This window comes from Podarcis erhardii (genome assembly GCF_964252035.2).
Source record: "Podarcis erhardii genome assembly, chromosome: 1".
NCBI lineage: Eukaryota > Metazoa > Chordata > Lepidosauria > Squamata > Lacertidae > Podarcis > Podarcis erhardii.
In genome coordinates this window covers 58,446,714-58,473,571 of record NC_138497.1, presented here as the reverse complement: position 1 = coordinate 58,473,571, position 26,858 = coordinate 58,446,714, and the positions used below count along the sequence as shown (strand labels likewise).

Here is a 26,858-nt window from a genome sequence, read left to right as displayed (position 1 = left end):
CCCTTGCCGGCCGTGTTGCGCCTGGCGGCCCCAGCGCCGCCTCTTTCCGGAAGGGCATCCTTGCAGGCTGTGCCTGAGTCAGCAGCCCGGGTCCTTCCTCTCTGCTGCGCAGCCCATGTGGGTCCCCCCCCCCTGCACGTGGGAAGCTGGCACCAGAGTTTAAAGGCACCAGGGTCCTCTTGGCTTATAGAGCTGGTTTCTGTAAGGAAGGAAGCAGAAAAGGCAAGGAAACAGTTTCCGAGTCAGCGGCTGGGTTTGGAGGCCTCTCCCTTGTTTGCACGTGTCGATTCCAAGTTTGTGTACCCAAGGTATTGTTGAGAGCAGCAAGACGGTCCCGAAAAGGGCAGTAATCATAATAATAATAATTGACTGGGCAATCGGAATGAGCAGCGGGTGGGGAAACTCCTCTGTGAGAAAAGGTTACAACATTTGGGGATTTTTATTTTAGGGGTTAGGGTGACGAGTTGAGGTGGGGAGACGTGTCAGAGGTGCTGGAGGATTGGTGTTCTTATGCTTAGGATGAAAAATGCAATCTTGGGATGGATGGTATTTGCTATTCCCCCCACCCCCAGACTGCTGTCTCCGTGAAAACTGAAGCCACCCTGCACTGAATCGCTACAATATCTCTTAAAAAATTTACAGGATCTCTAGCTGAAAATGCAGCGCAAGAAAGTGGACAATCGCATCCGGATACTGATCGAGAATGGAGTAGCTGCACGGCACAGGACACTTTTTGTTGTCGTAGGGGATCGTAGCAAAGATCAGGTGAAGTGCAGCCCGTGACTTCTTTTCTCTAATGTATATAACCTTCATCCGGGTGCTGTTGTCTTTGTTTGGAGGTAATGATAGGTTTTATTGCCTTACAGGTAGTCATACTTCATCATATGTTGTCTAAAGCAGCTGTAAAGGCTAGACCATCAGTATTATGGTGTTATAAGAAAGAGCTTGGCTTCAGCAGGTAAAAACATTTGTATGACTTTTCTTTCTTTTTTTAAAAAAAAATTGCAACTATGTGGTGAGGCTCTAAAGTATTAAATCCTTGAACCTGGTGGGACTTTATTCTGAGTTAACACAGAGAGAATTGCATATTTGAGTATGTGATAATTTCCTCAGTGAGGACTTCCAATTTAATTTCCTGTATCTTGTCTCCAGCCACCGTAAAAAACGAATGAGGCAGTTGCAGAAGAAGATTAAAACTGGAATGTTAGATCTGAAACAAGATGACCCATTTGAGTTGTTCATAGCAGCCACAAACATTCGGTACTGTTACTACAACGAGACACACAAAATTCTTGGAAATACTTTCGGCATGTGCGTCCTCCAGGTAGGAAGATGTTCAATATAGGAGAGTCATTTTCTTCAAGTTACTTGAGCAATCTACTTGCTCCTTAACTCTAGTCTTCATCTGCACTATCCATAATGTTCCCTGTAGCAGATATCTTTACTCTTGAGTGCAAAATTGTACCAAACATATTTTCCACATTGCATTACTAAAAAAAATAAAAAAATAAAATGACATTGGATACTTCCGTGAAATAGAAGCCATGCTCAGGATAATATCTCAGCTGAACACAGAAGTCTCCAATTAACCATAGTTTCTCATTTTGGGTGAACCATGAAACTGGTTACCAGCTCCAGAACAAGCCTTCATCTTAAATCGTGCTTTGAAGTTCCAGGTTCAGCTAAAAAAGAAACTATGATTAATTGCAGACCTCGATTCAGATACACCACAAGGGAGAAGGGACCGCATGTGTGAGCAAAAGTCTTGCGTCTATCTCTGCTTATTAAGATATGATCCATCTAAACTGGACCATCATGTTGCAGATTGTTGCCTGACTCCATTTGTACAAGAATAATGAAAGTCCATACCGGTCATGCCTTTCGATAAACAACTCCCAATAGATAAACTTAAGGAACATTCTGCTTCCTTCTGTATTACAACTCAATTATTCCACCAGCCCCCTAAAATAAAAAAGCACACAAATCTGCAAAGGCTTTTAAGGGTACATTGTCCTGTGGGGAGAAGAAGGCATTCAAGCCTGCATTGGTTCAAAGTGCTCAAGGGTTGGGAGAGGCTAAGTATCACAGTGGAAGAGTGTGTGCTTTGCATCTCAAAGGTCCTGGGTTCAGTCTCTGGCATCCCTAAGCAGGGCTCGGAGAGACCCATGTCTGAAATCCTGAAGGGTTGCTGCCAGTCACTCTTGACAGTATTGAGCAAAATAGATCAGTGGCCTGACCGCTGTAAGGCCCCTTCCCAAGTTTACTGTTCCATCTAGCACGTCCATTCTTGGCACTGCAGATTTGTTGTGGGCACATTACTGAAGACGGTGCGTTAATTTTTGGCACAATCTTTTCCAGGACTTTGAAGCTTTGACGCCCAATTTGCTGGCTCGTACAGTTGAAACCGTGGAAGGCGGCGGCATCGTGGCAATTCTTCTGAGAACAATGAACTCCCTGAAGCAGCTCTACACCATGACCATGGTATGTATGCCTCCTGAGATGTTTTTATCTGCGCTTAACAGAAAATTGGCCAGCTCTCCTATTCGGGACCATGACTCAGTGGTAGGACCCATGCGGTGCATACAGCAGGTCCCTTGTTTGATTCCTGGCACCTCCAGTTAGAAACAGATGAGGTTGCATGTAACTGGAAATATTGAGGGCCCAGAGAGGCACTGCCAATCAGAGCAGACAGTGCTGGACTGCATGGGAAAGTAGTACAGGCGTGTTCTCTTGTGTTCCATTTGATATGTACAGCTGGACTAGGGGCTTGAGATAATGCCAGCTTAAAAGGAGCTTTTCAGTGCTGCCACCTGTTTTGTAGTGCTGAGAAATATGTGGTGAAACATACCACATATTGGATGCAATGAGTGTCCTTTCTGAACATGCGTATCAGAGTCATTAAAGCTGTTTGTTTATTTCTGCACTTAGCTGCTAAGAAAGCGGCAAGCATGTGGAGTTTTTCTCGGTGTGGAGATGCAGTTATGGGGAAAGCTTTAGATGCAGAATTTCTAGACATGCAGGTGCTGGAAGTGCAAGCATCCTGACAGAAAAGTAGGCTGGCCTACTCAGTCACACAATAGCAGGCAGCACACTTGCTCATGCACCCTAAGCCATAGACTGGTCTGGCTGAGGGCTATGTGCTAATGAGGGCCAGTGTCCATCTCTACTTGGGCCTTTGCTTGGGAATTAGAGAGGTAAACTTGAGAACCTTTTAAAGAGCAGTCAGTAAAATGTGGGCATTGGAAAGGAGCACAGTCTAACTGAGACAGTGGAATATTTGGCTGTTCTGTGCCTGTACTTCATTGAAATTGTTAGGGTCAAGGCTTCTTTCAGGCTTCGTACAAACAACATTTCTTCTCCTCAGGATGTACACTCTCGCTACCGGACAGAAGCACATCAGGATGTGGTCGGCCGATTCAATGAAAGGTAGGCTGCTGAACTATTTTGAGCACAAATACTAGCAACCCTTGGAAGGGAAAAGTGTGTTTGTTGAGCCTTGGATTAGAAGGGATTCCATGTTGGCCCAAGTACTTGTTGCCCTCTAGTGGAAGTTTTAAGGACTATTATGTTCAATTTAAGTATAATGGGGTGGTGAATCTTAGAAGCTCTAGCCCTGTTGCTTAGATTTGTCTTATCATTTCAGAAGTCTGTATGATTCTAAGTGCATGTTTGTAACTTTAAATGTGAATTCCCCCCAACCCAATTGCATTCATTATTATTACCTTGTGTCCAAGAGATCATTCATGAAGCTGTATACAGTCTTGACTAGTAGGAAAATGCACAGCAAGAGTGAGGAACTCCTGGCTCACGAGATACCTTTGGACTCCAATTCCCATCAGCCCTTGCCAGCAAGGCCAGTGAACATGGGAGTTGTGGTCCAATAATACATGGAGGGCCACAGGTTCCCCACACCTGTTGTGTAGGGTGGCTGTGCTCAGACTAAATTAAACAAGGTCTAATTTACAATAACAAAATGTTGGGATGTCCATGATTTCTGCTATGTAGATTCACTTTGAAATTTCCCAACAAATGCTCTGCCAACCCCCACATTTGTTTTTTGGAAACTTACCTGTGCAGGAAGTGAAATGCTGTTGAACAAAGTGTTTTGTTGCCTGTTGGAAATGTGGCTTTGAGTCCCAAGGCTGACTCTTCCCTAAGCTATGCTGTGAAGTTGTCAGGGCCTGTGTGTTAGCACTGTATTAATGCTGAAGGGAGCTACTATACAGAAGCAGTCTATGCTATCTGGCTTGATGTGCCATCCGGAAACACTATTCTTGGATCACCTAATCCATCCATGTACACGAGCTGTAGCTCGAGGAATCATTTTGCAGGTGAAGAACCAGTCAAGTACAACAGTGACAATGGTGCTGTATCCTCTGTCTCATCGCACAGGTTCATTCTTTCTTTGGCATCTTGCAAAACCTGCATGGTGGTTGACGATCAGCTTAACATCCTCCCAATCTCTACCCATGTAGCGGACATTGCTGCTATTCCACCCCGGTCTCAGGTAAGTAGTTTGAATTCATATAATTCAGATTTTAACTTCAGATTTTCGGATGTTTAGTTTGGAATAACAGGACTTGCCTTTTCAACTTCTTTTAGGCGCTTGCTAAAATAAATGCATGATTTTTAGGACTTGGCGAAAGGTTCTATTTTGTTTCCTCTTGTTTTCCGACAGGAGAGCCCTCTGTTGCTTCTTGCTCCAAAGGCACAGGGCTTAAAAGCTGTATTTCCAGAATTACAAATAAAGTTTTTGGAGTTGTGCTTGGAGCAGCAGGTCCTGATAACAATAACAAACAGGCCTTGGAAAAGGAGTGCAGTGTTGGAGGGTTCCCCGCCCCAACCCACTTGCCTTCATCTCTTCATATATATTCAAAGTCAGAATGCTCCTATGCAGCTAATTTGCACACTTGCAGGTGCTCTGAGTTGTATCTCTTTGAGGGACAATCCACCAGGTTTGGTTAATGAGCAGTAGGATGCTCATTTCCCCATCAAAACAAATTTGTGCAGGCGAGCTACTTGTGGATTGTAGTGTCTCTTTGCATTCAAGGTAGCAGTCTTTTCTGATTTAGGTGTCACTTCTCTTGCTTACAGGAGGATAGTCTGAGTCCTCAGGACATGGAGCTGAAGGAACTAAAGGAGAGCCTCCAGGACACCCAGCCCGTAGGAGTGCTCGTGGATGGTTGTAAAACCCTGGATCAGGCAAGTATTGCATTGAAACAGGAATCAGGTGATGCAGTTATTTGAGCCCCTCACCCCCATGTGCCCTCTTCATGAAGCTTGGTGAAGCTCAGGATAGTGAGAGGAGCCAGGATACGAGGGGGAATGAAAGATATTGCCAGCTGCTGGAGAATCTCCTCCTGCTCTCAGCAGATGGGGTTTTATGCATGAAATTGGTGTCTGATATTAATACAGAAGTACGTTTTGCATCGTCATTATTCAGCTTCTGTGTGCCAAAGACCCTTAGATAGTTAAGCTACTTTATTGGACCAATTTCTACTTTTTTGTTTAACCCATGCCATGCAGCTTCCATTTGGAATTATTTTTACTTGTCTGCTCTTTTTTTATAACTGTATAAGTATGTGTAAGAAATATTACTGAATGAATAAGTGAATGAACTTGAAATTTTACTAGCATATGCTATTGCTTGCAGCTCTCTAGTTTTGTGGTCAAACTGGTTTTCTGGCCAAAACTGTTTTAATATGCTTTCTTGTTGCTAGGCCAAAGCTGTTTTGAAGTTCATTGAAGCCATTTCTGAGAAGACGCTGAGAAGCACCGTGGCTTTAACAGCCGCCCGAGGTCGTGGTAAATCAGCTGCCTTGGGGTTGGCCATAGCTGGAGCAGTGGCTTTTGGGTAAGTTGCTCTGGGGTGTTTTAAGAATGGCTGTGTGTTTAAAAGGTAAAACATGAAGGTATTTTTTGATAACTGGACTCTCCACATAAGCCTGAAAAGAACTGAGTCAGTAATAATGAATATACATAGGTAATTGCCCCCTGCTGCCAAGTTATGAGCCATAAATAAAAATCAAAATGGTCCTTATGCTCACTTTTGCCACATTTAGCTATAGAATTGGTGTCAAACCAATGATTTACTTAGTTAAGGCTGAAATCAGAAATGATTTCAAATATGCTGTGCTCTCAGCCCAGAGGCAACAATTTAAAAAACACTGCAAAATAACTGATGTAAAAATTTGTTCTTCCCTCAAGAGGCTCCAGGTGATGTTAAATCCACATTCTCTTTTGAGTCTGGACATGGCTGAAAATGTAGCTCTTCACTTGTTTAAAATTTGCTGTAGCTCTGAAGTGCCACAGTACAGAGATTTACCACTCCAGTGAAAACATGACCAAAGACTACTGTAGGAGTACTTCAGTACTTGGTTCTGCAGCACATGTGCATGCAATAGGGGAGCATTTTTCTTACATCAGGTTTTTGTATTGTTTTGTAAACTCTGCTTTAAACCATCTTCAGTTCCAGTTTCTCTAAAAGCTGGGACATGTTATAACAGTATTTCTTTTAAAAAGCTGATAAATTATTTTGCCGCTTTTACAACGTGCTGAATTATTTATATTACTGTTTCAATAATAAGAAAAGATTGTAAAGTTCATTTCTGTCATCTTTTTCTTTTTCTTTCTTTTTGCAGCTATTCCAACATTTTTGTCACATCTCCCAGCCCAGATAACCTTCACACCCTGTTTGAATTTGTATTTAAAGGCTTTGATGCTCTGCAGTATCAGGTAATATGAGCAGATATTGACTGGTTCTACAGAGTGCCTTTGTGTACATTGCACATGGTTATCCTCCTGAATTTCTTCCCCCTGCCCCTTACAAACGCCTGTGTATAACCCACACAATTCCAGAGAGTTCTGTGACTCTCAGGAGCTGCTTTTAGGCTGTGCAGATTTCTGCAGCAGCAATGGGAATACAAGAAACCTGTTCCATTAGTGGTGTTCTGGTCATGTTTTTCTAGATTCAGTTCCTTATTTTTGTATTTATTTCCCATAGGCTTATATCCTGCCCTTCCTTCCAGTGGGTTGCAAGCGTGGCTGATAATACAAATTGCAATAATAACAGTCAAAGCCATACTGAAAATGTCAAATTATGCAATCAATGGAATAAAACAACAACAGAACCATCAGTGGGTAGGGGGGAAATTCTTACGCACTAAGGGCCTGGTGGAATAATGTTTTTGTGGGTTTTTTTTTTACAAAGCATGGGGTTACCAAATATGTGGAACAATTTTAGATAATTATAGCTTCAGATGACCTTTGAAACCAAACTAGCTCTGAAGGGTTGGTTTTTTTTGTACAAGCTAGGTTGTATTTTCTTTGGTGTTTCTAATGTGGTTTATGTCTGTCGTTTTCAGGAACACTTGGATTATGAGATCATTCAGTCTCTCAACCCTGAATTTAGCAAAGCAGTCGTCAGAGTGAATGTGTTCAAAGAGCATAGGCAGACTATCCAGGTAGATTTATCTTTGACAGAAGCTTTCTTGGGTTTTCCTTCAGGCATGTGTAGACACAATTACTTGGTCCTGGCACTCTTCAAATGTTATAACTTCTTTGCAAAAGCTAGACAAGGCTGCTGAACTCCTAGTCAGACTGGTTTACCAAAGTGAGTCTTCAGCACCGTGTTTTCAGAAGACATGATGTATTGTGCGGCACCCAATGCCAGGCCCTCGGGCCTAGGGGTTGGATGTGGCGCCACGACCCCTCTTTCTGGCCCTTGGAATTCTCCTCAAGCCCCACTCCTCACTGCCCCTGCTTTGCACTGTGCTTAGTGTTTTTGCTTAGCTGAAATGTGTCCCTGAGCTCCGATAAAGCCTATTGCTTCCCTGGATAGGAAAGTATAGAAACAAGGAAACTGTGCATTAATAGCTCTGCCCAGCACTGGCCTGTGGCCTCCAGAAGGCTGCTCTCTCCCTCATTTAATCCCCACAGCAACCTTGTGAGGTAGGTTAGTCTGAGAGGCAGTGACTGGCCAAAGGTGAGCTTCATGGCTGTGGGGGGATTTGAACCCTGGTCTCCCAGGTCCAAGAACAACTCTTTTAACCACTACACTACATCTACTCACACTCAATTTTGCATGTGACCTGATGGTCTAGGCAGAAGGGCACATCTTTTTTCTTTTTCTTTGCAAAGGTGGCCACAATTTCCACTGTGGTCCTTGGTGCTAAAATACTTGCTTATCTGTGTGAAGAACAGTAAGGTAAAGGTAAAGGGACCCCTGACCATTAGGTCCAGTCGTGAACGACTCTGGGGTTGTGGCGCTCATCTCACTTTATTGGCCGAGGGAGCCAGCTTCTGTGTCATGTGGCCAGCATGACTAAGCCGCTTCTGGTGAACCAGAGCAGCACATGGAAACGCCATTTACCTTCCCGCCAGAGCGGTACCTATGTATCTACTTGCACTTTGACGTGCTTCTGAACTGCTAGGTTGGCAGGAGCAGGGACCGAGCAATGGGAACTCACCCCGTTGCGGGGATTCGAACCGCCAACCTTCTGATCGGCAAGTCCTAGGCTCTGTGGTTTAACCCACAGCGCGACCTGCATCCCGTGAAGAACAGCAGGGTGCAGGAAATAATAATGTGCAACATAGATACACTATGCTACACTTCCGTGAAGCTACTTGGTTAGTTTTGCAGCATAGGCAAGATCTGTACCTGGGACGTTTAGTCCTTGCACATACACTGGGCTCTCTTTCTGCCTCTCTCTCCCTCTCTCCCTCTAAAGTATTCTAGCTCAGGTGTCCAGGTGATGTAAGTTTAATTGTGAAGTCTTTCATATGTTGCTTAGAACATCTGCTTATACTTCCTCACAATTAGACTGTGCTCATATTCAAAAGGCATTGTCCGTTTCTGTTAGCTCAAAGTCCCCCTTTAAATCTTTTTCCTGCTCTGTGGAATTATATTGCATTAATAAACAACATCAAAAATCTTAAGGAAAACTAGGTGATTGATCTTCAAATGGAGCTAAGTCTTCTTTGGTGATCACTTGCAGCCAAGTAAGATTGTCTTCCATGAGTATGGTCTTAACAGTGTGTCTGTAAGTGACTGTGGAGGCCAATTCCAGAATTCTGGAGGGCAGTTCTGGAGCTAAGTGTGAGTTAAAGAAATAATTTATATTTGTTGTGGATTCCTTTTTGATTGGTTGAACGCTCAGCAGAGAATGGTCATTTACTTAGAAATAGTAGTAGTAGTAATAATAATAATAATAATAATAATAATCATTTTTTTTCTCTCATTTCTTGGCAAGTATATCCACCCTGCTGATGCTGTGAAACTGGGGCAAGCTGAGCTGGTGGTGATTGATGAAGCTGCTGCTATCCCACTCCCACTGGTGAAAAACCTGTTAGGCCCTTACCTGGTCTTCATGGCTTCTACAATCAATGGGTAAGTTCTTCATTCTAGCTCACTTGCCTTAAATCTGCTCTAAGGGTTTCTGTGACTCTTAGCAGGGCTGCTCCCACACCATACACTGAAAGCACCATGACACCACTTTAAACAGTCTTGGCTTCCCCCAAAGAATTCTGAGAGCTGTAGTTTGTTAAAGGTGCTGCTGGAAATTGTTAGGCAATCCCTATATCCCCCCCAGCTAAAATTTCCAGGGTTCCCTGTGATTGATTATAAAAGCACTTTGGGAAAAGTAGCTTTCTGATTCACACGCAGGTTTCCAGTTGCTTGATTTCACAGAGTGCTGGGATTTGTCTCTCTCTCTTTTCACTCGACTGCTTTGTCTGTTTGTTCTTAATAGGTATGAGGGTACTGGCCGTTCTCTCTCCCTGAAGCTGATCCAGCAGTTACGGCAACAGAGTGCACAAGCACAGGCCAGTATGACAGCAGAGAACAAGGCGACGACAACACTGAAACTGTCCTCAGGTATAGTTGTTCCACAGAGCTGAGAAACCCCAGGCTGCATAATGTGACATCCACACTGCGGAAGTACAGCATCTACATTTCTCAGATATGTGCCAAAGAGTGGCTCTTGACACAGGAGAAATCCCGCCCCCCCCAAGAACTGCAGGAAATGGATGCAAGAGCTTTGAGCTGCTGTCATCATTAGGTGTCTTGGACCTGAAAGTGTAGCACTGAATTGAGAAAATCCAAGACGACTTCTTGGCTTTTAGCTCATGTTTAGTGCCTGGGTTATGGACCAGCTTTTCCTGACAGGCTGCGTACTTGTTTTGTCTCCAGGCAGTGGACCAAACAGTAGGTTCCAAGCATCATCTACCTAACATGGAGGGCTGACAGTGCGGCAGTGTGAGACGCTGTAATTGGGCAGCATTGAGAGCTTTCAGGGCTTGTGAGGAGGACACAACCTGCTGACGCATTCTTGGGAGTTTAATGTGAAAACACTTCCCATTTGGGGCTTGTGGAGCCGAGGGTGGTTAATTTCTGGACTCAACCCTTAATTTTTAAATTTGTTTTGTACACTGCTCAGTTTTCTTTGTGACATACAGTTCTGTGTTTATATCACATTTTAGGTATTAGGAAATTTGATTGAATATTGTTCTCTGTTGTTTTTTATGTAAACATAAACCACTTAGCAGTTTTTATTTCAGTAAGTAGTGTAAAAGGTATATAAGTAGAAATAATTCTTTGGACAATCAGCTAAGGCAGCTTTCCCCAACCTGTTGCCCTCCAAATGGAAGGCACCAGTTTAGGAAACACTGGGGTGTAAGAGTTTTGTTCTTCCCTATCTCCTTTGTTTTGGTTTTTTTATGGATCTGAATTGGCCATGGACTTAAATTTTTCACTTTTGCCCTTTTGTGTCTTCTCTCTCTCCAGCTCGCTCACTGCATGAAGTTTCCCTCCAGGAATCCATTAGGTATGCCCCGGGAGATCCAGTCGAAAAGTGGCTGAACGACTTGCTGTGTTTGGATTGCCTCAACATCACAAGGATTATATCTGGCTGCCCACTGCCCGAAACCTGTGACCTGTATCCTTGCTGCTGGAGATTATTCTCATGCCGTGTGTGGCCTTTATAATAATAATAATAATAATAATAATAATAATAATAATAATAATAATAATAATAATAATTTATTATTTATACCCCGCCCATCTGGCTGGGCCTCCCCAGCCACTCTGGGCGGCTTACATAAAAACAAAAAATACAGTAAAATATTACACGTTAAAAACTTCCCTGAACAGGGCTGCCTTAAGATGTCTTCTGAATGTCAGGTAGTTGTTTATCACTTTGACATCTGCTGGAAGGGTGTTCCACAGGGCGGGCGCCACTACCGAGAAGGCCCTCTGCCTGGTTCCCTGTAGCTTTGCTTCTCGCAATGAGGGAACTGCCAGAAGGCCCTCGGCACTGGACCTCAGCGTCCGGGCAGAATGACCCACAGGGAGTAAGAGAGATGGAAAATTGACAGGAATTCAGTATCAAGCTCTGTTGATCGTTACACCAGGGCAAACCTTTCAGCTTGCCAGATGGAATGATCCTCTCTCTCCTCCTGCTGCATAGTGTTCCCAGGAAATTACTCCCTTCCCAGGTCCTTCCTAGAGCCAGTGTGGTGTAGTGGTTAAGAGCGGTAGTCTCGTAATCTGGGGAACTGGGTTCGCGTCCCCGCTCCTCCACATGCAGCTGCTGGGTGACCTTGGGCCAGTCACACTTCTTTGAAGTCTCTCAGCCCCACTCACCTCACAGAGTGTTTGTTGTGGGGGAGGAAGGGAAAGGAGATTGTGAGCCGCTTTGAGACTCCTTAAAGGGAGTGAAAGGCGGGATATCAAATCCAAACTACTAGAGTGAGACACAGGTGAGATGGTCCTTAACCCATGGCACTCAGATACTACGTGAACAGGGACACCCTCTTCTGCTATCACCGAGCATCAGAGACTTTTCTTCAGAGGCTGATGGCGCTGTACGTGGCTTCTCACTACAAGGTTGGTGGCACTGTTCCTGTTGCCAGCTTCGGCTGGAGATTGGGGGACCTTTGACCTTCCTTGCTGAGCTGTGGTTGGACAAAAATCATAAGTGCTTTTTCCCATGGTTCTTTTTCTTTCTGATTCCTTCAGTTCCCCTCTTTCCTTCGGGCCATCTCTGTCACTGTTCTGGGCAGACTTGCAACCCTTCACAACAGTGAGAGAGGGGAGTGTTGGGGGCTGGCGTAAGGAGAGACATGGCAAAAGTCACCCCCGCTGCCCTGCCAACAGGAGTGATCCCTCAGCTGAATGCCACTTGAGAAGCTCCTGCTGGTTGGAGCAAGATCAGTATTTGCAGTTGGATGGAAGAAAAGAAAATCTATTATTATATACACTCTTATATACTATATACACTCTGCTGTATCAAAATGACCCTAACCTAGACAGCATCTTAAAAAGCAGAGACATCACCTTGCCAACAAAGGTCCGTATAGTTAAAGCCATGGTTTTCCCAGTAGTGATGTATGGAAGTGAGAGCTGGACCATAAAGAAGGCTAATTGCCGAAGAATTGATGCTTTTGAATTATGGTGCTGGAGGAGACTCTTGAGAGTCCCGTGGACTGCAAGAAGATCAAACCTATCCATTCTTAAGGAAATCAGTTCTGAGTGCTCACTGGAAGGACAGATTGTGAAGCTGAGGCTCCAATACTTCGGCCACCTCATGAGAAGAGAAGACTCCCTGGAAAAGACCCTGATGCTGGGAAAGATGGAGGGCACAAGGAGAAGGGGATGACAGAGGACGAGATGGTTGGACATGTTTGGAGAACTAATTCTGTGACTCAACGGTTGTCTTTCCAGAACTCTCCCAATGACCTCCAGATGCTTTCAGATGCTCCTGCCCATCACCTCTTCTGCCTTCTGCCACCTGTTGCACCTACCCAGAATTCTTTGCCAGAAGTGCTTGCTGTCGTTCAGGTAAGAGAGGGCACAGAGGGCTGGGCGCAGACTAAATTGGCTTCGCTATTTTAATCAATGGGACTTGCTGTAAATGGAACTAACAGAGCAACCCTAACCCCAGCCGGGGACCAGCAGGGCAGAGTGGAGGGCCAGATTGACAGCTGCATCACAAGTCCTGCTGCTTGTGTTGCCTAGGGCAGTATTGTGTCTGCGTGGGCGAGGAGCAGTTTCCTTTTTGTTGTGCCACCTCCAAGCTGGTGCAGCTGAGAGACAAAAGAATTGGATCCCTTTGGGAACTCAAAGAGTTTGATGGTCCTGTCCCAAACACCCCATTTGGGTGCTTTCTGCTGGCTAGCTCTGGTTGAAGAATTGCCGGTGGTACCTTCCTGTCCCCCAGGGTGAAGTGTGGAGTCTCTGCCTTGGTGGAGTCTCCCAATCAGCCGCACTCCTCTTCATGGGCAGCAGAGGGGCAACTGCACACCCTTCTAAGCTCTCTCATCAACATCAGGGTGAGTGTTTAGATTGCTTAGACTGGATCCAACCCGAAGCCTTTTTTGTTTAAAGAGCTCTGATTAATTTGCCCAGAAAGCAAGCTGTGGAAAATTGGGTATCTGATAAAGGCTGCAGATCCTACATCAGAGAGTTAAACTTTTCATCATTGACTCCTAGGGGAAATTACTGTATCCCCCCCCCCCCCATGTATAAGACAACCATTTATGGATTAATTGCCCTAGTCTGTTTGTACGGTGCTTTAGTTGAGCACTAAATCCCATGTCTCCTTTATTCTCCCCACTTTTGGCAGGTATGTTTGGAGGGAGAGATCGCCCGTCAGTCTATTATGAACAGTCTGTCTAGGGGGAAGAAAGCATCGGGAGATCTCATTCCATGGAGCATCTCAGAGCAGGTAACTGATCAGCTTCTCAGTTGCATCTCAGGCGTTTTGCACTTTCCTGTATTCTTATTCTTCAATTCCGTTTGGTGATTGCTTCATTTATTCTGAATTTTTTATTTCTAGTTCCAAGATCCTGACTTTGGTAGTCTGTCTGGTGGGAGAGTTGTTCGCATTGCAGTCCATCCTGATTATCAAGGGGTAATGGAATTTATTCTTCTGTTGCTAGCATTTGAAAAACATCCTGCAAATGCCATTTTTGGGGGGATCTTATTCTTTTCCTGCTTCAGAAGCCTAGAGGTTGGAAAAAGCAGGGTTTTTAGCAAACTGCTTCCTTAAGACCCATTAGTTTGGGCCTTATGTCTCCCACTGCCCTGCCTTCTTTGGGCAGGATATAAATTTAAAGAAAAAACAATATGTATGAAATGTGTATTCTGGTGTCTGTGTGTGTTGGCAACTTTTTATAACTAATAATCATCTGTGGTTGCAGAGTGATGCTGACCTGGTCATGTAAATCAGGGAGGAGGAATCTGTGGTCCTCCAGATGGTGTTAGACTCCAGCCCCTGCCAGCATGGCCCAATGGTTAGGGATGATCGAAATTGTACTCTATGAACATCTGAATGGCCACATGTTCTTCATCCCAACGTGAAATGCGCTTGATGTCTGAAATGCTGAGCTTCCTGAAGGAGCCAGGTTGTAAGAGCTTTTTCTTTCTCCTTCTCGAATGTGCATCCTTTCTTTCAAAATCCTTTTCTTCCCAGATGGGTTATGGCAGCCGAGCTCTGCGTTTGCTGCAGATGTACTATGAAGGCAAGTTTCCTTGTTTGGAAGAAAAAGTGACTCAGAAGCCAAGAGAAATTGCTACCGTGAGCAGTGAGGTAGGAAGGCTAGCTCAGCCAGTAGAGCATGAGACTCATAATCTCAAGGTTGTGGGTTGTGGGTGTGTGCCCTACCTTGGGCAAAAGATTCCTGCATTGCAAGGGGCTGGACTAGATGACCCTCGTAGTCCCTTCCAACTGTATGATTCTATGACATTCTACAAAGGCTTCTGTTGAGATTTGCTTTTAAGAGGTCCACATGGGGATTGCATTTTGTTTATACCTCTTTGACTGCTTTCCACCGAACAAGCAAATTTCAAAACATGTTTTTGGCCACTCATCTCCTTGCTAAGTGATCTTCTGGGGTTTTTTTGTTTTGTTTTAGGCGGTCAGTTTATTAGAAGAAGCTGTGATGCCTCGGAAGGATTTGCCGCCTCTGCTTCTCAAACTGAGCGAGAGGCAAGCGGAGAATCTGGACTATCTTGGTGTGTCTTACGGTTTGACACCAAGGCTGCTCAAGTAAGCATTTGCATGCATTTGTATCTGTTAAAACTTTGAAAGCCGTCTGAACCTTTGAAGTGTTTTCACCTGTTGCACAGCTTAGCAGAGTATAGCAGAGTACGGCAGTGATTGTTGAGCAACTCTTGAGATTGCCCAGGCAGGACGAAGAGCAGGAACCAAACAGATCACTAGTAACTTGATTCTTGTTGTTTTATTATTTACAGCAGCAAACATACAAGTCTATATACAAGTTACTATTTACAACATGACTTCTTCGCTCTCAGCAACTCCTCAGCACTAACTACACCACACTAACACTCACACCAGTGTTATAGGTCATGCCTATATAAGGGACCTCAGCCAATCACCAGTTTGTTGCTGGGTCTCCTTATCTCTAGGCAGATTCCTTTCATGCTCTGTCTTCCCACGCTGTGGAGACTCTAATTGCTAACTTGCAAAGCTGCATTCAAACCATGGATTCCAACATTATCCTCTGCTGGGAGAGGTTAAGAGATGCCAGTGCCGTTGTGATACCAGGTATACACAGGATTCCATCAATGGCTTCTGGCCACAATGGGCTGTTTTCTGTTTTCACTGTTGGAGGCAGTATAGCTCTGGGTACCAGTTGCTGGGGATCACAAGTGGGGAGGGCTTTGCTACATTCAGGTCCTCCTTAGGGGTATCCCATAGGTATCTGGCTGGCTGCTAGGAGAAGAGGGTGCCGGATGAGCCTTTGACCCGATCCAACAGGGCTTTTCTTATGTTCTTAACAACTATACTGAAGTCGGGTATCAGTGTGTTTTGCAAAACATGAAATCTTAGTGGTTCAGAGTAAGTGCATTTCTTAACCTTGGGGTGCTTTGCCTGTTTTGGATTGTTCAAGGTACAATCTGGTAAAATTTGCACACAGCAGAACATGTCTCTCAGGGGTTCTTTAGTTGCGATTCCTGAATTGCAGGCAGTTGGACTTAGACAACTCTTGGGGTCCCTTCCAGCTCTATAATTCTAGGGTTCCAAGTCCTATTGACATGAAGGGAGCAGTATAAGAACATTGTTCTGCATCAATGTGCAGTTCCTGGTTACTTCAGTTAACTTCTTCCATACACCTGTATACTATACTTAGGACTGTGCTGAACTATTCTCCAGTGCATAGATCAAAACAACTTCTTTTCATGGCAATTTTTGGGGGGTTGATTTGATTTAACCGGTGCCAGAGCAAGGGCTCCCCCCTTCACCCCCCCATGCACCCCCTGCACCTCACCCGAATCTGCTCTGGAGGGTCATGTTCTGGAGGGCCAGAACAGCAAGCAATGAGGTGGTGGTGGGGAGCAGAGGGGAGATAATTATTTCTGTCAAGTAAAAACGCTTGCACTGAATGGCACAATATTGAATTGCACCCACAGATTATCCAGATATTTCGCTTTTTCAGTGGCACTGGCCACTGCTGCTCCAGTGCCATTTTCCCTTTCACCCTCTTTTTGTTGCTGCTTCCTTCCTAAATTAATCACAAGAAATGTGGCGAGGTCACAGGGCCATGGACTGCACCACATTTGATGGTGTCAGTGAGAGCAACTAAGAGTGAGGGCAAGAGAAAGAAGAAATAAATGGAGATGGTTGCAAGGAGTGGTGGGAAAAGTCGGAAGGCTTGGCGTCCTTTGGTCACAAATGCCTGGGGAAAATAGTATGTAGCTTTGGCTCAGCCCTAAACATTAATAATATTGAGCCACATTGTGCAGTTATTTTGTGTTTTGTAGACTATCAGTATACGATCAGCATTCTCTTGACAGGCTGTAAGTAAGTTTTTGTTTCTCTCTTCTACCAGGTTTTGGAAACGAGCTGGATTTGTACCAGTTTATCTGAGGCAGACTCCTGTAAGTTTCATTTCATTGCCCAAGACCCCAATAGTGCTGGAATGTTTTTTGGTTCTGATGATCCCTATGGCAATGTGATAGCTTTTTTATAATTTTGTTTTTTATTTTGACAAAGTAATAATAATAAATAAAAAAGAATAAAAATGTGCACCCCACCCCCAAGACCATTCCATTGTAACTATTCAACCTCCCAAAATTTTAACACCTCTTGCGATGGTTTAACCCCCTTTCCAGTACAAATTTCACAAACACCTTCCATATCTCCTCAAAACCATTTCTCCTGCATATTCCCCATCTTACCTTAACAGCACATGCTAATTTATCATTAATAGCTACATTTCACACCTCTTTATACCATTCCATTCCATTTTATATCCACCTTGCCCCTTCCACTTCCTAGCTATAATAACTTGAACAGCTGTCTATAAATTTGTGAGCAAGTCCTTCATAGTCTGTGAATCTTCCACCCCATCATAAACTGATAATAATGCTACCTCTGGGCTTTTGGTCAGCTTTAACCCAGTGATTTCTGTTATTTCTGTGATAGTTTTTTGATTATTAAGCTGTAGTTTATCCTATACAAAAATGTTTGGTGTATATTTATTGAACAGTCATCTAGGCATTATTTAATTCGTCGACAGCCTTACTATAAATCCAGTGAGTGTCATTGGTTTGCCTAGGGTGGGGTTTGTTTGCATAAATCAGGTGTTCAGTTTTAAAATGGTTTCCTTTTGATCGCTTCAGTGACTAGTTCTTCGTAGTCATCAGACATACACAGTGAACTAATAGTTAATAAGTTTTCATTTTTCACCAATAATGTCCCTGAAGTTTGGAATTCCATAGTCTTCTACTGTACCAAACTGGGCAACTTATAATGCTCACCTCCAGTCTGAAGTGAGCGTTGTGATCCTATGGTTTTCCTCCAGCTCTGATAATCTGAGCCAGAAAAGAACTCCGGCTTGGAACCTCATCATTCACCTGATGTGATCTGAAATGGAACAGTAATTAGGTTCTGAATTACCCAAGCTACCTTTTTGTAAAAGCAGAATCCAGGTTGCACTGAGCCTACGGTACTTCGCCATAGTTATTAGCAGTTATTGCTGTTGACTATCTCCTGTGTTTTCTGATAAACTTGTTTATTTTCTGCTGCTGTTTATTGTTGAAAAGACTCAACAGCTCATAAAATGTGGCAGCTACAAGCAATACCTTTATTTTCCAGAATGATCTGACTGGGGAGCATTCATGTATCATGCTGAAGACCTTGAATGAAGAGGAAGAGAGTGAGCAGGAGAACTGGCTAAGTGCCTTCTGGAAAGGTGACTAGTAGGAATGATGTTTCAGTGCTTTTTTGAGCTGCCATTTTAGGGTTGGATGGTAAATTTACCGCCACATTCCTATGGGGTGGGGAGTGGAGTTCTAGACTCTTCCATAAAAAGTAGCTATCAACTTTAGCTGCAGTGGTGACTTTAACCCCACTGTTTCACATCCCCCACCGCAAATTACTGTTAATCAGCCTTTAGTATGATCAGTTATACATGAAGTAGTAAACCAGGTTTTGTTTCCATTTGTCCTGCAGATTTCAGGAGGAGGTTTCTCTCCCTTTTGTCATATCAGTTCAGCACTTTCTCTCCTTCATTAGCTTTGAACATTTTGCAAAACAGGAATGTCAAGCAGCCACCTCAACCCCGTAAGTAAATGTCTGCAAAGCTCCCTGAAGGGCAATTTGTGAAACTAAAGCAGGGGTCAGCAAACTTTTTCAGCACGGGGCCAGTCCACTGTTCCTCAGACCTTGTGGGGGGCCAGACTATTTTTTTTTTGGGGGGGAGAACGAATTCATATTCCCCACAAATAACCCAGAGATGCATTTTCAATAAAAGCACACTTTCTACTCATGTAAAAACATGCTGATTCCCGGACCGTCTGTAGGCCAGATTTAGAAGGCGATTGGGATGGATCCGGCCCACGGGCCTTAGTTTGCCTACCCATGAACTAAAGAGTACTAAAGCAAATCCCAGAAAAAATACATGCATCACATTAAAAAATAAAAAAGGTCTTCAATAAATATACACAGTACTCTGCTTTCTCTGGTCCAAGAGCAGTTTCTTCCTTGATGGACAGCTTGTTGCATTTCCATGCTGAGAAAGGGATTTTTTTACGGAAGACATCAGATGGGCTATCCGCGTCTTACAAACGCTTCTCTGCTTCCTGTTCTTAACACCTAGATAGCAAGTGTAATTTATCTCTGTCTTGTTTTTTTCCTTCTTGCCACTCCACTCAAAATTTATTTCATGGTTTGCTAAGCAATCAGTCGTAAAGAATTAGAAGCTGTTTTTATCCCTTACGACCTGAAGAGGCTGGAGATGTACTCAAGGAACATGGTGGACTATCACTTGATTATGGACATGATTCCAGCTATCTCTAAGATGTACTTTCTCAACCAGCTTGGAGATATGACCCTTTCTGCTACGCAGTCTGTAAGTATCATGTGTTTAGCTAGCGTCTTGTTAATGCAAGTCCTCTCATTTGATGGCCAGTCTCTGAACTAACACTCTCTCTCTCTCTCTCTCTCTCTGTGTGTGTGTATGTGTGTGTGTGTGTGTGTGTGTGAGAGAGAGAGAGAGAGAGAGAGAGAGAGAGAGAGAGAGATTTTGTGACCTTGACCTTTCGCCCCTGAACTCAGTGGCATGCTTGGGTTTTCCAGTTGTCCACTTAACCTGAAACTCACCAGGACAAGATCCACAAAGCAGTTGTCTTGGAACTACATCAGGTGCCCTTGAACCCTAATTTAGAGCCCAGCTTCTGAATCAAACAGTAACTGAATTAAGGCACTTGCTCGAAATTATTCATGCAGGTTGATTGCAGCACCCCTTATCTGAAGACCTCCCTAACCTATTTGTGGGATCATTTGTGGCTCATACAGGCCATCAACAGTCAGTGGAAGAATGCAGAACGTAATGCAGGCATTGGGAATTGATTCCATTTTTTAAAAGCCTCTGACAGTTTGCCAGTGATGCTTTGTAGCCTACCTGCATCTGAGACACTGTGTGTGAAATTAGTGGAGCAAATGAATGCCTTGTGTTTTGTTGCCACTGAACTTGGCAAGGGGCAGTAGACAAGTGTTGCGGGAGCAAAACAGAGGAAAAGGAAAGGCTAAGGGAAGAAAATGAGAAAATCTGGCATAGGTAGATAGTGCAGATCTCGCATTTGATAAAACAAAAATGGGGGAGTAACAGAAAAGGGGTGCAGATCTTTGTTGTTGCATATTGAGGAGAGCATAAGTGATGTACTTTGTGCGCAGAGGAAAGAGAGCACACTTAATAGTGGAGAAGATGTGGTCTGTGGTGGTTTGCTGGGGGACTTTGCAGTTTGTTTTTGGGTGGTTCACTTTGCAAAGAGAGAAAAAGGGGATTGGCAAGGAATGTGTTAAAAATGATGTGGAGTTAAAATGGTAGCAAAATGCTACTCTACCATTGATGTGATGTGATCTTCCTGGACTAATAAAAATGTAATGCGGCCCTTTGAGTTTTGTGCACCTAAATTTTTGAAAGGACAGGAAATTGCTGGACAAAAATAATAATGACATGATAGGGTTCTGACAAAGGCCAGAGTTTCCCTTCTGTTGAATCAAAACCAGGAAACTCACTTTTCTTCCAGGCTCTTCTTCTTGGGATTGGCCTGCAGCACAAATCTATGGATCAGTTGGAGAAAGAGATAGAGCTGCCTAGTGGCCAGTTGATGGGCCTCTTCAACAGGTCTATCCGGAAGGTGGTTCAGGTAAATGTGGTTTTTGTGAGTGTTGCATTTGGGAGCATTGCCTGTATGGTGGAATACAGTTGGTGTCCAGATCCAGTAGTATAGGATCTGAACTTAACTGTATAAAAATAACTTCAATATGTTTTGCTTTGAACAACTCCCCCTTGTATCATAGGCTCTCTTAGGTTGGTTCTTCAGATGTGGGTAAACGTTTTTGAGGCTCAAACTCTGTATGATGCTCAGCTGTGCGTACATTTCCCTTGTTTTCTTTTTTAAATAAATGAGAAGCAGCCAAGATTTAGCAAAGTGCCAGGGGGTGGGGGTGGGGGACACACAGACTACTCAACCCGTTCTATTCCTGTTGGTTTTCTACTCAAAATCGCACCTCTTTCAGGTGTGAAAACACTATGACGGAAGAGGATTTTGAATGGACCAATGGTTGGAAGGGAATGTGTTAAACAGCTCCTCCCCTCCCTTGAGCATTTCACTCCTTATTTCAAGATGTGTGCATGATGTCAGGGAAAAGTTGCACTTGACTGACCATTGCGTACTGTTTGAACATGGTGCAGAGCAGAATTTAATTTTGCCAGTTGGTTATGCAAAGTAAACTTGTATTTCTACTATATAAGGGATTGATGATCATTAGTAACTTCTAGGGAACCAATGGTACCGCCAATCAAATGTATCAAGCGTTTCATCCTTAACCAATGAGCGATGACCCTGATGGTAATTTCTCCCTCCTAGTTGTTCAACACTATCCTGGAAAAGGCTGTGGAAGAGCAGATGGCAGTAACCAAAGACGTTGTAATGGAGCCAACTCTGAAATCCTTAAATGAGGATTTGGTAATTTGTGTTTTCATATTGAGATTCTACTAGTGCTATGTATGTAGAGGTTTCTACCACCACCCCTTCATGCCAGTGCAATATTTCTTTAATCTACACTTCTATGGATGATTATTTTGCCAATGTCTATGAGCTCTGATAGCTAAACAAAACCTCCATGTACAAAAGCAGTCACCGTTGAATATTAGACATTGAGGTCAAACAGCCGTTTTGACTGCTGGGGATGGTGGTAGCTGTGACCCTCTAGGTCAGGGGTCAGCAAACTTTTTCAGCAGGGAGCCGGTCTACTGTCCCTCAGACCTTGTGGGGGGTTGGACTATATTTTTTGGGGAAAAGAACGAATTCCTATGCCCCAGAAATAACTCAGAGATGCATTTTAAATAAAAGCACACATACTACTCATGTAAAAACACGCTGATTCCTGGACTGTCTGCGGGCTGGATTTAGAAGGTGATTGGGTCTGATCCGGCCCCTGGGCCTTAGTTTGCCTACCCATGCTCTAGGTTTTGTTGGACTGCAAGTTCCACATCTGTGAACTAGTGGAAACTTTTGTCTGGTCTTACAAGCACTGTTACTTTTATTTATTAAATTTCTATACTTCCCTTCATCTAAGGATCACAGAAAGTTTACAATATAAAGTGGTGTATGCTACAGTCGTACCTTAGTTTTTGAACAGTCTAGTACTCAAACGTTTTGTCTCCCGAACGATCGAAACCTGGAAGTTACTCTTCCGATTTTCGAGCGTTCTTTCGGAAGCCAAATGTCTGACGGGGCTTCCGCACCTTCGGATTGGCTTCAGGAACTTCCTGCAACCAATCAGAGGCTGTGCTTTGGTTTTCGAATGGTTTGGAAGTCAAACGGACTTCAGGAATGGATTCCGTTCACTTCCAAGGTACTGCATTATCTTTTGAAGAAAGCTTGCTAATAGCTTGCACATTTTCCTATCTCAGTTTTTATAACTGGCGGTGCATAACATCAATACCTGGTGTTAATCATATTATGGTGAGACAATCTTCCTTGGAATTATCACTGCTTCATTTAAAATCCCAAAATGTCACATTGGGCAATGCCTTCATTAGAACTACCCAAAATGTCACAAAATAATGGCAAGCTTTAAAGTTCTCTGGAACTCTTCCTCAGGCAGTATGTTATGCAAAGCCACAGTTGAGAGGACCTGGGGGAAAATATAAAAAATACAGAAGTACAAAGAAAGGGCTGGATGTTGTAGCCATTAGATCAGCTTTTAGATTTGGTTCCATTGTGGAATTTGCAGATGGGATAAGTCTGTCCTAGGTGCCAAAGGTATCAGGTTACAAATCTAGGATTGTGGGGCAGAGAAGAGTCAGCCTTTTTTGTTGTGTGTTTTGCTTCAGAACTCTATATTTTTTCATAACCCTATTCAGCATCCTTTTTTTAAAAAAAAATGCTTTTTCAATGCAGGAAGAAGCAGCAAAAGAATTTCAGGAAAAACACAAGCAAGATGTTGGGAAGTTGAAAGATCTGGACTTTTCACAGTAAGCCCTCGTAATTTGCAGTAAATAAATCCACAGTCTCCAGGAAAGGAATCAAGGGGTCTAAGCTAATTCACCATGTCATCTAAATAGCCAAAGGATGCTACAGGGAAAATATAGTCTTGCTTTGGTTTCATGTATTAATGGCCACCTATTCATACTATCCATTGTGTTGGCAAAGGCAGATGTTGACATGATAATATGGATCACATTGCTTTGTTTAGGAACCAAATGACTCCATAAAGCTAGCCTGATGGGTCTGAAGCAGTTCAGGAGAGGTTTTGCCATTTTCCCAACGTCACTTGGTCACTTCCCCACAAGCTACAGGGGAATATGCTCAAAGCCCTGTAACCTCTTTATGGAAGTTGATGGTGACAGGGAGCCATCTTGTCTTACTTGTGGATGGGATCTTAGGCCTCTTGAAATAGGTTTGCCAAAACCCATGTGGCCTTCTGAGTCACAGGCCTGCAGTTCCAGAATTTTCTCACTGATGCCCTTACCAGGACAGGCATTCTCCAAATGTTTTTCCCTTCCCAAAAGGTCATCAGGAAGACACAACTGAATTTTTATTGTCTTCCAGCTGTGGTGTAACTCTTGTGGCTTTTTAATGAGATTGCTGTCAGTTTCTGAAAGTCTTGCTAACAGGGTTTGAATATCAAGAGCCTAAAATTAATTTCTGTCATCCCTTCTCCAAAGGCTGCTGAGGTTTTTAAGAAAACACCCCAAAAACATTTGCCTATCTGACCTTCCTTTTAATTTTCTTTTAAGGTCCATTAGGTATAGAGGGATCAAACAATCTGAATACTTAAGTTCTTCACAAATTGCTTAGTCTCTGTTTCTTCTAAGATGTGAATGCAATGCTAACTTAGGTATCAAACTATGATTAGAGGAAGGGGCAGCAGGATTGGGTCCCTTCAGCCCTATCTGCCTGCCACCTCCTCTGGGCTGATTTTAACTTCGACCATACTAATAAAGATGGGAGGTTTTTAGTAGTTGTTTGGATGGTGATAGCATTTGAAGGGCGGGTTCAGATGTCCATTTTTTATTTTATTTTTTACTTTCGACTTGCACACACTCTTTCAGCTGAATGTGCCTGATCATGCTCTTTCTTGTCATTAACCAATGCCTGCATGACCACTAACATTGCTGCAAACTATACCAGTATTTTCTGATCAAGTGTCCTCCATTTTAAATCTAAAAAAAACACACAATTCTTCTCACTTAGGTACATTATCCGAGGAGATGATGAAGAATGGAACGAAGTGTTGACCAAAGCAGGACAGAATGCTTCCATTGTCAGCCTCAAAAGGTAGTGACGCATGCTTCTCAAAGGGTTGACAATACTGGGAAACTGAAGGATTAAATGAAGAAGAGAAAAGTTTCTATCTCAATACATTCTCTTCCATTCCTAATGAACGAGAGGAAGGAATCAAAGAAAGTCTCCCTTGTACGGGTGCTACACAGTATTGGGGCCACCACTGTGTGCCCTGTTTCACAAAGCCAGTCGCATCAGGTGCTAGGATGGAATATAGAGCAGGGGCTTAGAAGATGGCTTGGGCCAAGTAGAGTAGCTTCTTAGTGGAGAAGGCAGTCCTCAAGTTTTTGAATCTTTTTATTTTGGAGAAGATCAGTTTGGCTCTGCATTAGACCTCTGGGTATAGGGCAGTATATAAATTCAATAAATAAAATAAATGAACTCCTAAATCTTCAGAAGCCAAAATATTTAACTTTCAATCTCAAGAAATGTTAATTTAAGGAAGCTCATGGAAGAAAAGCTTCCCATGCTGTCTCCTGCCTGTGCATTGTCCTGCATTACTCAGAAGCTCCCACCCGCTAGGTGCCCCTTCACAAAGCCTGGGGGGATGTGCAGGACGCTGTAAGGAAAAGGAAGGGATGGACATTCTATTATGGAGAGATGATACTAGGGCTTAATGTATTTCACCATGCCATAAGTATTGCCTATTGAATACTGAAATAGGTGTATTCCAGTTGCATTTAGAAAAAAATGTTTCTAGGCCATATTGTTGTTAAAGAAGTGAAAGTGTTTGAAAAATGCCTGTTTTGCATCTCAACACATGGGAAGGTCTATGACATCAAGTGGTTAGACTCTCAAGCCTTAAGTCAAGGTCTTAGTGCCCTGCATAGCTCTTTCCTCATCTCAATGTCTGCCATAAGCAGAATAAATTATGCAAACAAGCAAATATAGTCAAACTTGCTTAAATCAGAGACCACTTTCTAGAGGTTGCATCTGGATTTGCCCATCCATGAACAGAAGGATTTATTCTGATTATTGAAATGACTTGGAATCCAGCAGAGGTTACCTACTAGAGGGATGGAAAGTGTTTTTTTCCTTCCCTTACTACCACTTTTCACACCACCCCCAAGTGAATTCACACCCCCTGCCTGGTGATCTTCCTGCAGAAGATGGGAGAAAACAAAGCTATATTATGTTCTTTTAGCTCAAAGTGCGTAATACCCACAAGCATTTTTGTGACCATTGTGTTATGTTTTTCTCAGTGACAAGAAGAGAAAATCAGAAGCAATCGCAATAGGATCAAAACCGGAGAAGAAATTTAAAAAGAAAACCCCAAAGCAGAAGTGGAAGAAATGATCTCAAACTCTGGGACATGGAGCTCTTGTTTTGTGGGAACCTGAAAAGCAAATCACTGTAGGCCACAAAGAAACCATACATCGAAGTGGGAAGACATGAAGGTTTTTCCTCCCCTTCATATAGGGGCAGCCTGAAGCTAAACAGTTCAGAAGATCTTTTTTATATGATTGCTGCCAGCTCAGCATTTGTGTTATGCTAAAAGAACTGTAGAGCAGTAAACTGGATTGTTACCAGGAATTATGACTCTTTACAGTTTAGCCTTAAAAAGCCTCTGTTTTGTGTGCCTCGGAGACCTATAAACATCTTTCCCTTCTTTTTACTATTTGTTTCCTTAATAGCAATTTTGGAGAGAGGCCTGGGCCTCAGTGCTGTGCGTTTTTTTATTTTTAATTGAAAGCTGGTATTTTTTTAGAAGCGTCAGTACAATGAGCTTGTAAAAACACTCTGTGGGATTTTGAAACGGTGGAATTGCATTGAGGTGTCTGCTGCAAATTATGCTTTTGGATAAAAAGGGAAGAATCAGCAGGCTGAGCACTGCCTTCACCTTTGGGTTCACTCTGGGTTCTGTGGTTAATTCTAGACACTGGTTACTCCTAGTCAGACCGTCTACTGGTATTTAGAAAAACAGAATGTGGCAGGGAATCCTGTCCTTTGAAAAGCATCTTCCCTGCTTTTCAGTACTCTTACTTGATATCATGTCCCACAGTGCATTGATTAAGGAGTGGCAATAGTGTGGGTGGGTGGTCCCAGCGCTGGGGCCTTTTTTGGGAGGGTGGGACCGACTGAATCCATCTGGATTCAATTTCTTGACCATCAAGAAGAGCTTGTACCACAGACACCTTATTGGGTCTTCAAACAACACATATGTAGTAGGTTGCTTAATATAGGACTGTGTCTTCTGCAGCGATATTATTTGAAACAGAGTATGATGCTGCCCAGAACATCCAGTTTTCTTCTTTCTCTCTCTCCTCCCTCTAGAAAAAAAATGTTTCTGGTCCTTATGACTGAGGATAAGCTGGATAATGTCTCAGCATGGTAAAAAATCAAAAGTGGGAAGAAAAGTTGTGATGGTCTGTGGTGTGGCTTAACTGATATCCATGGCAGCCCTCCTATCCTCTGCTTACTACAGCCTCTATAGTTTTTCCCTTCCCAGTACTTATTTAAAATGTAAATAAATAAAACGCCAGAAATGCAAGGTCTTGCAAGTGAGAGAAATATGCAAAATAAAGAGATGAATTAA

General features: G+C 43.2%; 1 protein-coding gene across 1 annotated transcript; it reads left to right on the top strand.

Moving 5' to 3' along the window:
* NAT10 (N-acetyltransferase 10) lies at positions 1-26,858 on the top strand. Its single transcript, XM_081834594.1, has 29 exons — positions 1-308; positions 643-765; positions 867-958; positions 1,153-1,324; positions 2,359-2,481; positions 3,365-3,426; positions 4,393-4,507; positions 5,095-5,202; positions 5,721-5,854; positions 6,642-6,735; positions 7,365-7,463; positions 9,252-9,388; positions 9,750-9,874; positions 10,784-10,934; positions 11,788-11,884; positions 12,722-12,838; positions 13,623-13,724; positions 13,836-13,910; positions 14,472-14,588; positions 14,914-15,047; positions 16,852-16,900; positions 18,120-18,216; positions 18,477-18,587; positions 19,202-19,374; positions 20,555-20,674; positions 21,398-21,496; positions 22,937-23,010; positions 24,233-24,316; positions 25,525-26,858. Exons 2-29 carry the CDS (start codon positions 658-660, stop codon positions 25,616-25,618), a joined length of 3,063 nt encoding a protein of 1,020 aa, XP_081690720.1. The 5' UTR covers positions 1-308; positions 643-657; the 3' UTR covers positions 25,619-26,858.